The 14192-nt window shown below is 39.9% G+C and overlaps 1 protein-coding gene across 2 annotated transcripts; it reads left to right on the top strand.

Moving 5' to 3' along the window:
* The first annotated feature begins 7297 nt into the window (after positions 1-7297).
* LOC136256148 (uncharacterized) lies at positions 7298-14082 on the top strand. Of its 2 annotated transcripts, XM_066049088.1 has the most exons (6): positions 7300-8325; positions 11337-11618; positions 11901-13035; positions 13087-13433; positions 13483-13563; positions 13610-14082. In XM_066049088.1, the coding sequence occupies exons 1-6, from the start codon at positions 7398-7400 to the stop codon at positions 13918-13920; spliced, it is 3084 nt and encodes a 1027-aa protein (XP_065905160.1). In that variant the 5' UTR covers positions 7300-7397; the 3' UTR covers positions 13921-14082. The 2 variants fall into 2 exon arrangements, with proteins under 2 accessions (XP_065905159.1, XP_065905160.1); XM_066049087.1 differs by having other exon boundaries at positions 7298-8325; positions 11337-13035.
* The last annotated feature ends 110 nt before the right edge of the window (positions 14083-14192 follow it).

Genomic DNA, 14192 nt, shown 5'->3' with positions numbered 1-14192 from the left:
GCTACTGTATAAAAATATTTGGATCTCATAATATACTGTACCAAAGCAGTACATGCACTATTAAGTACACTTTTCCAGCTTTCCTAATTTTATGTTAACTGTTTAGAGTCAAGGGTGTGTCAGGGCGTACCTAATGTGTTTGTTGTCATGATTATGAATTGATCCAGCTATTAGTTGAAATGTCAGTCTGACAACGCGTGCACTTTTTCTTTGGTTTGTCCCTGTAGTAATTGTAATAAGTCCCCCAAACTTTGATCACCTATAACCCTTGCTTTAAACGAGTTTTATTTAAGTAACTAATCATGCAATAGTTACTATATAGCTGACTACTTACTCCTGTCCACTGGATGCCAGTGGACCTTCAACATATATTAGATGTTCAGTAACGATTACTAGTGATTATATTGTACTTATCTTGTTGTATGTATACTGTAAAACTGGACTAACAGTTATATTCCAGCAAGCTAGATTCAATGTTGTGGGTAAGGTGACATGTACGTACAACAGACCAGCTCGCAATAAGAAAGAAATAGTGCTTTTCAGGTAAACCATGCATCATTTTATTTCCACAGGGAACATTCTTGTACTAGAGTAACTATATCCAGAAACAGAATGGAACAGTTCCATTACATTATTTTACAGAATGGAACTAATTTTTGATCATGTGCCATAGATATGTTACGGGTAAAGAATATAATAATTCATGATTGTGCCTAAGCTAGTTTGGCAGTGCCCAACCCTTTTTGTTAGGGAAGACTGCATCAGCAGACTACTGCTTTCTAGCAGTACCCTATACAAAACACATACCTATTACATAGCTATACATATTACACAATTATAGCTAAAAATAAGACTTTAGAAATATTTAAATTGCCCTTCACTTGAGGTAAGGGTCAGCATAGAATTGGTGAACATAGCCGGAATGGGAAAGACATGCAGCTTATAGAGCATGCCGTATTAATAGGTAGCCAATACTCATGGCCTATACATGGTATGTGTACCTAGCCAATGCCACCCCAGATAGTCAGATACAAAATGATAATATTCTCTATACACAAACAGTTCAGTTCAAGTAAATACACATGCTTCTCTGTATAGGCAGCAACCTGGCAAAATTTATTAAATTGTACAACTAAATTGTTTGTCACTACAACTACAGTTAGGACATGACCAATGTTATTTGTAATTCAAGATGACAGTCTTGGGTATACATCTACTTCTGAATGGAACCATGATTGTGCAACATATTATCATCTTTGGTTGCTTTAGAGCTATTGGCATCTGGCATATGTAAAACACCTTTACATCTTCGTTGCGCACAATCCTCAGGTAATGACATCATTCACTTCGAAAGTAGTAAACTTCTGAGATTCTAGACATCTGATCAAGTGTGATCACATCAAATTCTGCTTAAAGACACAGGCATAGACTTCTTCTGGCTCATCACTTCCAATATTGGCTACAGTTATCCAGTGATTCCAGTTACCATCATGGATTATTTGTATATACTGGCTTGATTCAATTTCAAAATCCATAGTAAAGGAATTTCCAACATCCTGGAATCCTGTGCCAGAAGTACTTAACCTAGCCCCAGTAGTTATGGTTGCTTTGTCTGAGTTAAACAAGTTTTAGATTTTCCATCCACGTGCACCATGCTGTGGTGGAGGTTAAGGATTTGTATGCATCTAGATCTACAACATCATTCTTTGTGTTGGGTTCCTTCTTCTTTAATTTTGCTAATATTGACAAAGGTGCACAGGTTCTTGCATGCAATAATTGTTTTTGACTTTCTTAGGGAAATTATAGGAGTACTTGTACTAGAATCCGTGAATGGTACATCATCCCACAACTGATTACTGTCCTGACTGTAAAAAAAAGCAATTATCACACAGTTGTGGAGCACAAAAGTAAAATGATAAAATTATTTGTCACTCATGGAGCATGCATGTGTACTATTGAGTCAAGTTCCACTGCTTTGCCTTGCAAGCCAACTATATCATGCATGCACACCATGCTTATTGAAAGGGACATGGATCAGATCACTGATCCAGGCATTGCTATTCTTTTAAGGCCTTTGTGCTGTACTGGGAGTTAGCTCACCTGTAAATGGGTTATAGTCAGTATTCTCTAGTCAGATGGGTGGCTTCTTTTGTGTGTGTGCATGCATATGTGCGTGTGCATGCATGTGTGTGTGTGACACAGAGAAAGTGTGTGTGTGTGCGTACACAGTAGTGAGTATTACTCGCCAAGCAATGTTATAACTTTGTTTATCAAACCAGTATTACAGTGGTATGTATACAGTGGACCTTCAACAGCTCTGTTGTCAAATTGACAAAAGTTTGTTCAGACTAGTGAATTTGTTTATATTTGTGATCCATTGATTATGTACAGAGCTTAGTTCAATTACTCTAATAGAACATACACCTGTTGACAAAATATTCAGTTGTAACAGAACAGTCATTTCTGCTGTTTGGATTAGCAAATGTTTGGATTACTGGATTTTGGATTAGTGAGGATCTATACATAATAGTTATACGTCAAGAACCAGGGTTCTACGGGATTTAGAAAACTTGAAGGCCCTGGGCTGTAGGCTAGGCCTGTAGCGCCCGAGCGTGCTACTAAGGGCCTGAGGGTTTTCTAAATCCCGTAGAACCCAGTGGTTCTTGACGTCTAACTTATTTAGACTACAACTCGTTATTGCACCTTGAGTTGACAGCTGCTTGTAAATGGGAAATGTATGGCTAATTACTAGAAACAAGCCTTCTACACCTCCCTACATGGCGGGACCTCAGCGTGGCTGTTGCTACCCGTTTAAACGCCCATGCGTTGCCAATGTTACAGGTGCATGCTATGTATCGAAGTACTGGACTCAGCGACTGGACTACAACTCATTGTTGCTGTTGTTGTGCCCCGACAGCTGCTTGTAAGCAAGTAATGTAGTGTTGATTAGTACAAACAAGCCCATTACACCTCCCTCTAATTCAGTACGGCTGTTACTAGCCATTTAAACGCCCATGCGTTGCCAATGTTACAGGCGCGTAATTATCGTGTTTCGTATCGCCTCAGAGCGTGGTCTCTTGGACAGGGCCGCCCACAGGGGGGGCAACTGGGGCATTTTGCCCCGGGCCCCAGCCTGAAAGGGGCCCCAGGAGGCCCCATGAAGGGCCCCCTGAATACCTGTTTAAAAGATCGATATACTCTAATAGAGCAGTCAGATCTAAATACTCTAATAGAGCAGTCACAATATTCTTCAGAGGAGCAGTGTAGCAAGCTTATAGATAAGGAGATATGGTTGGTGATGGGTAGTTATTGTCATTGCCAGCAGGTTGTGACCTTTTTTTTTTTTTTTTTTTTTTGGTCTTCACCTTACAACTTGGGTGAAGGGTCCCACTTTAACTCTTTGCCCTGGGCCCCTTAATTTCTCTGGGCGGCCCTGCCTTGGACATGACCGTGGCTCTACGAGATTTAGAGACCACGTTTTCAGCCAATCAAACTTCAGTATCAAACTTGTTGTAGTCTAATACAGGTTTAATCGCAGGTTAAACAGGGTTAACTAGAAGGCCGCTCCTCACCTCATTCATAGGCATCGGAAGGCTTCACTGCACGCGACGTTACGATAGTACGAAGCATCCGTCATTTCAGTCGTGCCGGTGCGAGGTCTCGTGAGCTTGCTGAGTGGGCGGGATATTTAAATCAACGAGGCTCCCGACAGCCCGTCGCTTAGGAACGTTTCGCAAGCTAACTACGCTAGAGTGAGCAAGCGAGCTGCCTTCTCTGCATTTCTTTATTAAGTGGTGCCATTGTCGTGTTTTCATGGAAGAAAACAACCAACCTCAGCCCGGACCGGCTCCAGCTGAGCAGTGGCAGCCCCAGTTCCACCCCCAACTCTGGCGAACTCCGACGTACAGCGGATAGCCCAAGCAGTCGCCGGAATACTTCAGCCTGCGGGGGTCACCCCCTGCAAGCGGGACTACCTTCCGCTTCGCAGCCCGGTAAGTTTCAACGAGTAGATGATTGAGATTTCTCAATGGACAAATGAGAGTATTAATAAAAATGTCATATTTTGTTTTAGCGAAATATGGATTTCTCCACAAAGCCCTCCTATTAACGTGAAAGGTTTTCACACATTTTTTTCTCCACTACATCATCGTACTATGTCATCAGCTAAATCTATGAGATATAAATATTATCCTGGTTCATGTTTACTAATTTCAGAATCTTTATCAATTGAAAGACATTCAGTATGTATTGATATCGAATCTTTATTCAATTCATACAATGGTAATTTCACGTTATAAGATTTTTTTTTTTGGTAATTACATCATGTCTTAGTTATCTATAGTGCACCTTGACCAGCAGCTCAGGTCCAAGGCGATGGCAGAGCTTCTCCGCCGAAAATAATAATGGTCCCAACACACTTCCCTGAGGTACGCCACTAGTTATGTTTATAGGTTTAGAGGTGACACCACCACATACCACACACTGAGTACGGCTGTCCAAAAAGTCAGTAATCCAGTTCAAGATGTTACCACTTACACCATAATGTTGAAGCTTTGTGAGCAGTAAGTGATGCGGTATTCGGTCAAAAGCCTTGCTAAAATCTATTAATATGGCATCAGTTTGGCCTTTGTTGTTTAAGCTAGAAGCAAAATCATGAGATCTTTTTATTAATTGTAGTTCAGCTGAATAATTCTTATGAAATCCAAATTGGGATTCAGAGAGTACACTGTGCTCAGAGAAGTGAGACATGATGTTTGTATGTACAATATGTTCCAGAACTTTACAGCATATACATGTAAGTGATATCGGTTGATAATTTGAGGGGTTAGATCTATCACTCTTTTTAAATAAGGGTGCCACGATAGTCTGTTTCCAAATTTGTGGGATGGCACCTTGATGAAGGGAAGCAGAGAATATCAGCTTCAAGCTAGGAGAAATTTCAGCAGCCATGGATTTCAGTAATCTAGCAGGTACCTCATCAGGACCATGGGATTTTGATGGGTCTAGATCATTAAGTAAGCAAGTGATTCCTTCACAACAGATCTTAATATTAGGTATATCTGGATAGGGGCTAGGCCCCATATCCGGGGGTGGTTGGAGATGTTCATTAGTAAAAACTGAGGGAAAATACTGGTTTAAAATACTAGCTTTAGTCATCACTGTATAGTATATCAGAAAATTTATTGCACATCTCACACGAGCCTCCAGGGGCGGATCCAGATCTAGACTTATAGAAAGGGGATGGGGGGGGGGGGGGGGTCAAAAATGAACCGAGGCACTACATTGAAGGTGAGACCAAAAAGAAAGAAAGAAAGAAAAAAAAAAGGTCACAGCCAGCTGACAATTTTTTTTCCCCGGGCTAGATGGTCTGCCCTTGCCAAGGGTCCTTGCCCCCATGCAGCACCAGTTGGCATGTGCTGGACAACTGTTAGAGGATAAAACAGGTTGGTTATTCAGCAGTGATATTTCGAAGATCATTGTGGCGAATGAAAGTGAGCCGGACCACCATGTTTGCATATCATTGCATGGTCTGGGGAAAACATGGCCCCACAAACACAGTGACTTGGTATACTCTCAAGCTTCCAGTCGTATCTCAAATGCAGGGCATCCCAAAATTCTTGTTTAGACAGATGGAACCCCTGCTCAGCTAAAGGTAGTGCTGTTAAGGTCACTCCAAATAAATTCTGTTTCCCGTCCACCGCCCGCATCTGCATGGTTACTGTCAACTCTAAATATTCCATTATTCCGTATTCCTCCATTATTTTCCGGTTATTCTTGCATACTGACAGGCTCAGTAAAAGCCAGGGTCAGCTCATGTGTCAGCACTGGCAGCGCTATCAAGTCGGCACAAACTTCACGTTTGTGCTATTTTTTAGGGAAGGAACAAACTTAAGCATGCTTTTATGCAGCTTTTTATAGTTGTGCCAGGCAAATAATGGCTTGAAAAGTTGCCAATCTGATAATGAAATAATGGAAATGGACCGCCCGCCCGCATGCAAATATGCTTGAGTCCAGGACGGGAAACAGAGAATTTATTTGGAGTGGCCTAACCAGGAAGAAGCACCTGGTTCACTGTTCAAATCCATCACCCGCTGGAATTGGGTAGAAAGATCAGATCGGATCTCTGATGCTCGTACCTTGGAAGCACAGCGACGATCTTTATGAACCTGAGCTTTTATAGCTGCCCACCTCACCAACCACGCATTTGTAGCTGATAAAGTACATAAAAATCCTTAAATAGCTCACTACACACTGTTTTAATACTGCATGTGACTGCTTTATTAGAGTGACTGCTCTATTAGAGTATCTCGATCTAAAAATTTTTGGAGGGGGGGTCAAGAGTCCCCTTTTACCCCCCTGTATCCGCCCCTGAGCCTCTGCAATCATACTAATTACCATGCAGTAGGCAGCAGGGCTATTTCATCCATGTTTAAAAAGTCAGTAGGGACCCGCCTATTATGCTCAAAATTTTACCTATTAGCTATGCTATGCTGCACTGCTCAAAATCTTTTACCTATTTATATGCTAAAATTATGCTCAAGCTTTATGCCCGGCTCATTTCCCATGTTTTGCTAATACATTTGCAGTTATGGATACATAAGTGGCTGAAGCACACAGCGGTTTGTTACTTTGTATGTACATTCTTTCTACCATCATTGTGAGGCAAACTCTGCCCAGTCCTGGGATGATGGTATTGGCTCTGCCCAGTCCTGGAATGATGGTATTGGCAACAATACCATCATCCCAGGACTGGGCGGCGCAGAGTTTGCCTCTCTGCCCACTGTTTAAGTGTTTATTATATTATCATTATCAATAAAAAAATATTAAAATAAATAAAATTATTGTGATGTCATTGTTTAATTATATTCGAGATTATATTTCATTGTTACAACTCTGTAATAATGCTAGGGTGACCAGACCCATCCTCTTTTTGTGAAGGGGCGGCCGCGCCCTCATACTAGACTCGATCGATGCTAGTCTCGCGGCGCCCGACCCTAAAAAGAGGGTCTGGTGAAACTGTGTACAAAAAGTTTGGCGCTGCCGGAATGTTGGAAGCTCCAATCAGATCGCTCCATTTCAAATTGATTATGTAATGTGTACATTTGAAAAGATTCGCTGCTTACGGTTAATTACATCCGGTGACTCTGCTGCTTAAACTCATTGAGAAAACAGCCATATAATTCTGTTGGGTTCGTTTTAATGTTGAATAAATAAAGTAGCGCTATTGGTTTGGTGATGCTGTAAGAGGATCTGGTTGAATGGATGTTGTGACGTAAACAGTGCACTTACGTAACACGTAAAACGTCATCCAATAAACATTCCAGAGCTCAACTTTTTGTACACAGTTTCACCAGACCCTCTTTTTAGGGTCGGGCGCCGCGAGACTAGATCGATGCATGATCAGAAGTGACTTCATGAACACAACGGAAAGAACAGAATACGAGCGGGAAGCCTCCGAGAACAAGCAGGACTCACCATTAAAACCAAGATTAAAACCGCGATTAAAGCACTTGTTACTGGGTGGAGTTCAGTTTGACGCCGAGAGCAAATGTCTAGGCGCAGGAGCGTTCGGCCATATATACCGGGCAGTGTACGGTGGAGTAGCGTGTGCAATAAAACAACAGAGTTTTGAGCAAAACTTCTACGTGTACACAGTACAGGATTTCCAACGAGAGTGTCTTTTACACAGTAAACTTCATCACCCAAATATAGTAAAGATGTATGGAGTGTGTTACCATAGTGAAAGACCCAACCAGCCAATGAAAGTTATGGAGTTAGCCGATGGTGGCACACTTGCACTACTGTTGCATCATTATCATACCATTTCCATGTATGTGAAATTGTCAATATTACAAGATGTCAGTAGAGGACTTCATTTTCTTCACTCCCGCCATCCACCCATTATTCACTGTCACATTAATACTAATGTTATTTTATTGACATCAACTTTAACTGCTAAGATTGGGAGCTTCACATTTGCTCAAGAAGTAGCCCCAAAAGTGGAAGGTGTTTTAGGGAATCATCAAACTGATCCTCGTATTCCTATAGCTCATATACATGGGACGTCATTTGATGTGTTCCTTTTTGGCTATATAGTTTGTCGAGTGGTGACACAATTGTCACTGGATCATCTATATGAGTACACAGTGGATCCCTACACTAATAAATTATCTGTTGTATACAACATTGAGCCTCTCCAGCAGTACTTGGATTCTATGAGTCAAGGGCCACTGAAGCAATTAGCTGTAAGATGTTTAGATGATGATCACGTGAAACGTCCATCTATTTTACATGTCAATGAAAAATTTGACCAACTACTGAAGGGTGAGTTGTGCTAACTACAATATATCATAATTCTATACCTTTTCAATAATAGGGTGGTACCCAAAAAATTCTGTGTCTGGCATTATTAGTGAGGTGCTTACGTATTATAGGTGTAGCAGAGGCTGCTGTGCACTTGACTAAGTAACTCAACACAACTGTAATAGTACTACTGAATATAAAAATGGTACAAGGCTATTTATAGTCATGTATGTATAAGAGTTATGCAATACAAAATTAAAGAGAACATGATCAGTGACCTAAGTACATACATAACAAAGCCTACAAAAAGATCAAACAACATATGGTACACAACCATAATCCTAAGGTGTCATGCAGGTGTGATACAAAATAGTCTGTAGGTAGGCATGAGGCTATTATGCTCCAAAACTTGAGAATTATGCTTTTGAGCAGTGCTCAAAAAATCATCTATTATGCTTTTGAGAGTTGCCCATTATTCCCAAAATTATGCCACCAAAATTGACTAATAATGCTGCTGTACCAGACCATTTTCATTGATGTTTAAGCTTTAAATAATCTAGCTGGTTGCTGTATTAGAATATTTCATTTCAATGTGACTGCTTTATTAGAGTAAATAATATTCAGTGACCGTTCTATTAGAGTTTCTGACTGCTCTATTAGAGTATCTCGATCTTTTAAAACAAAACTGTGCAATCTGCAGATTTTCCTACTCTTAAAACTTTATAATCACCTCAAAATGCTAGCATAATTCCTGATTCCCACACATACCTTTTATGCCCGAAATTGTGCCGGCATAATCGCCGCATCCCTATCTGTAGGTGCAAAGTATAATTGAACTAATGATAAATACAGGGTGAGGTATACAGTAAATACAATTACAATGTCACACATATGTAGAGTAAATAGTTATATTCTTACATAGGGTTACTAAATCACCATGTTTGACATACTTAGACTATAGCTTGTTGTTGCAGCTACTTTGACAGCTGCTTGTAACATGAACAAGGATTGGAGAAATGTGCGAATTAGTAAAAAACAATTAAAACATGCATTACCAGTGTTACTGTATAGCTGGAAATTGTTGTAAGGGAAAAATCTACTAATCAAAGTTTAACTCACAAAAATTCTGTTGTCAGACTGAAATTCTTTTATTTCTGAGTGAGCAGCAATTTTACCAAAAACCTTCTGCATTTTGTAGTATCCAAATAGATTCATTAAATTATGGAAATGATATGTTGTGTAGCCTCGAGCCTCTACCCTTGTAGCAGTACTGGTACTTCTGTTTTCTCAGTATTACATGAAACACTCAGTGTTAAGGTTTTAATTTTGTGTGATAATTTTAATCTTAGCATTTTAGGGTGCACATTTTCTTGGGGGTGTTCGTATGATACTGTCTGCTAGCCTGCCTGACCACAGTCACAAAGCTAGAAGCTAAACAACGAATCATATGACCACCAGACCTGAGCAATAGTTGTGATTTATTGATTATCGTGATAGTGAGTAACAATCATGATTATGATAGTATGCTATCATACTATCATGATAAATTATTGATACCTGTGCATGCTTAGTCAAAAAAGAAGCGAACATGATAATATTATAAGGTAACTGTGAAAGTCCAGTAGAGCATGCACAACAAAGATTACAATTGTATATTATAATACTTAATAATTTTTACCAATGGAGTGTTAGAAAAGCAGATACATGGTTTGTAATTGGATTATTCATGTGTCGTACATGTGAGGTTGAGTGTCTTTGATAACTGCTAGTAATATCGTGATACTATCACTATCGTGATACTATCGCTATCGTGATATAAAAGTTACTATCAATCATGAATAGTGATAATTGTACTATTGCTCAGCTCTACACTATGAGCAAAGGTACAAAGGAGCATGAAACTTCCATGAGGTTGTGTGCTGGAATTCAAAATTACCTTATATGGAATACCACTAATAGTGTTGAAACCTCACCAACCACACAGGCCTTCCTACATGTTGCTTAGAGGGCTTCTGTCATTATTACACTTATTAAACAAATTTACTAGTAGCTGTGCAGCACGAGATGAGCAGTACCAGTCGTGTATCAATAGTTTTAACCCGTTTGCTGGTTAGCAACACTTCTCTTGTTGCTGTCTCACACGCTATGATTCCGTCACTGTCTCCCATCACTATAGTTATGCTATAGTTATCGATATAAGAACTGCTGCATTGCAGTTGCTTCTTACTAATTGCTTATCTAACGAAACCACCAACAGGTGGCCTGTAGATTTGTGGTGTTCCAATATTTCACTATAGGAAGTCCTGCATGGTTAAGCATTAGTTTTACACTCCTTGCACCTTCAGTGCTTATAAACTCCTGACACTATTATGCCACAATAACAATTATTTTACCAGTGGCATGTGCATGAAAGGTGTTTGCCCTCTGTGCCTTGCTTTTCCTTCATACTGGTCATGCAACAAAATCATCAAGATATGTATTAATGTTGACACTTTTTGTATTTGTAAGGTATTACTAGCATACTTGTAGCTGCACATTAGGATTGATCATGTCTCTTTATAATCTAGCAGGACCAATAACTTTTTGAGAACTGTGACGTTCCCCTTAATGATATAATTGTATTTATTGTGATAAATCATATCAAGTACTAGTAGCAGCACAGTGAAAAGGAGGCCACACCTTTTAAAAAAATTTGTAGGCCAGTTGTCTGAGGCCCACTTGAGATACTCTACATCTCCCTAATGCAACTGCAATGTTCGACATTTTAATAGAACAGTTATTAAAGTTATACGCTGTAGTAAAAACCAGTGAAACAAGAGATATGAATGATGGTAGCTATTACAACATAACTATGTAGCTGGCATTGAATGAAATAATTATTGTCATGACATGCTGATGTAAGGCATTTCTCGAAGGGCTATATATGGAAATACCATCATTCATAAAATAGTTTCACTTTTTTATCACTTAGTCCCTTATTTTCATCTTAAATTAATACTTTTCGATATTATCCACTATTATTGTACATACAGGTTACCAAACTGGTGATGACAGTATCAAGATGGCCTATTCCCTGGCTATTAGACAAGGACAGGCTCAGTCCAGGGACCTACAGGTGCTAGTAGTTGGAGCAGAGAACACTGGGAAGACTTGTCTTGTGGCATCTTTTCTTGGTGAGAAATTTGTGGATGGACAAGCTGCCACTGAGGGAACTGATGTGGATGTGTGCAAGATCTATTGTAGAGACTGGAAACGAACCAGTGACACTGAAAAGACCGACCATCTTTACCATCAGTTTGTTGACTATTACAGAGGTAGTGTATTGAATACGCTGTTATCATCCCAAAGAGTTAACCCAAAGACCCCCATAGCTATTCCAACTGAACTGCCTACTAACTATCAGTCCAGCAAGGTCATAGCCACACATACGACACTTGGCCAACGCACTGTTGAGCCTAAACTTAGACAACACCCATCCCACATACACACACATTCTCCCAATTCAACACAATATGACAGTGATAGTTTGAATGCTGTCGTGTGGGACTTTGCTGGACAGATAATTTTCCATAACACTCACTCCATTTTTATTTCAGAGGATGGAGTTCCTGTGATAACATTTGATGCTTCAGTAGACCTAACAGATCAGGTGACTCCTCGTCAAGGCTCCTTACCTCTACCAGAAAGATGTACTGGTATATTCAGTATCCATTACTGGCTGCAGGTAGTTGATAGTGTGAGCTCAGTGAAGGGAAGTGAGGGTGGCCTGTCTCCATTACTACCAACTGTTGTACTGGCTGGTACTCACATTGACCAGCTTCATCCTGACATCAAGGTAGCTCGTAAGATTGCAAAGAAGAAGCTGTTACCATTGCTTGAGAAAGAGCTCAGTGAGAAATCTTATGCGCAACACTTAGCTGGTAGTGGAAAAAGTCTTGAGGAAGCCCTCAAACAATTCTGTTTTTTCATTAGCAACAAACACAGAGATGAAGAGGTAGAGCGTTTGAAAGCTACCGTCATTGTAGCTGCCACTTCACTAAAAAAAATTCAACCAGTCTTTTTTCTCAAAATAGAGAGAGTTCTGTTAGCATACAAAGAGCAGATAATAACACGATCCATATTGTGTGATATCATTGCTGAGTGGGCATTTCCAATGGCTGAGGATAGTAAGGAATTTGAAGGAATCTTGAGATACTTTCATGGCAAACGCACTATCCTGCATTTTGGTTGGGTAAAATCTTTGCGTAATCTTGTAATCTTGTCTCCTCGATGGTTATCCAAGTTATTTAGCTATGTCATCACTGCTCACTCCTATAAGTCAATGGGATGTGATCTTGACAAGGCTCTGGAGAGGCTAACCAAATATGGTATTCTTCATGAGAGTCTTCTCCAGCACATGTTGGACAAGTTCCACTCCGACTACCCTAGTGAGGTAGGTGTCACCTACCAACAAGTAGTGGATATTCTACTCTGTTTTCACTTGGTTGCTTGTATCACTAAAGAGGCTTGGTTTAGTGAAGAGGGCTGTCCATCACTACCACCAGAGAGTGGTAAGTCTTTTATTGTTCCTTGTCTGGTTCCTCACGATGTTAACAAAGTTCCTCCTAATACGAGAAGAGATAAAATTGTCTATTTTGTGTTTCACAATGGCTTTATCCCAAACAGTCTCTTAAATCAGTTGATAGCTGACCGTATCTGTCGAAATGTGCAGAGAAATAGTCGACTGTTATGGTGAGTATTGTATTATTCACTTCAACTGACCTTTAACATTTTATTGTACAGGATGAGACAAGGCAAGGTGGGACTACAGTTGGGATCCCATCAGAAGTACTACATCAGTCGATGTGAGGAGAAGCATAGTATTCAGTTAACCATCACTGTAGTGGGAGATGATGTGACCAGTGTCCAAGAGAGGAGGGAACTGATTGATGATGTGACTGAGTTACTGGATGACATCATGAAGGTGTTCTTACCAGCAGCAAAGAGACCAACCCCATTTGTTCCCTGTTCATATTGTCCTAAGCTACATATTCCCCTTAGTGAGGTACGTAGTGGTAACACCATCTTCTGTCCTGTGTGTAATGATGCTGAACTGGCTGGTGGATATTATGGTGAACTAGTTGGATCAGGTGACCATCCATCATTACATTAATAAACATGATACTACTAATTGTATAGGTGTCTACTCCGATACTGCATTGGGTGTAGTAGTTCCCTCTACTGGTTCAGGAGAAATAGTTAGTTGCAGTCCAACATCAGGTGAGCAGCTAGACTGTATATGATGTAGTGTGATGGTTGTGTATAGTTGAGTGTAGCTGTAGTAAGTTGGAGTTGTTCACTGACTACTATGGAAGATTATCAAAAGTTCTACCCATTAAGACACTGAGTAGTCATTTTGTGAGTGAGCGAATCATCACATTTGAAGAGGAGGAGGAGATTCAACAATTTAGTGTAAGATCTAAAGCAGCCAGTGCAGTTCTGAGGAAGATAGCTGGTGGCCTTAAAGCTGGCCTTACAGGAAGTTTTGAAAAGTTGTTGTATATCATGGAACAATATGGTGATATATCTTGTGTGGAACTAGCCAATGAGATAAAGCTTAAACTATTGGATATATAACTAGCCAAGGTGCTATTAAAATGGGTTATGTTTGTGTACTTTAAACGTGTAGAATTTTAATTGACAGCTTATATGTAATAGTAGCAATGCCAAACTGATATTTTATTGTATTGTTCTGACCTTTTTTTGCTGACATTCACAGCTATGATATTGTTAAATGGACATTGTACTTATAATGCACTATAGCTAAAGTAATTGGGATCACTAATTGGTTAATCATGATTTGTTGGTTGTAGTATAATATGAAGCCAGATTGTATGGTTGCTTAAGTC

This window comes from Dysidea avara, chromosome 5 (genome assembly GCF_963678975.1).
Source record: "Dysidea avara chromosome 5, odDysAvar1.4, whole genome shotgun sequence".
NCBI classification, from domain to species: Eukaryota; Metazoa; Porifera; class Demospongiae; order Dictyoceratida; family Dysideidae; genus Dysidea; species Dysidea avara.
Note: the sequence above shows the minus strand (reverse complement) of the source record. Positions and strands in the feature narration are given on the sequence as shown.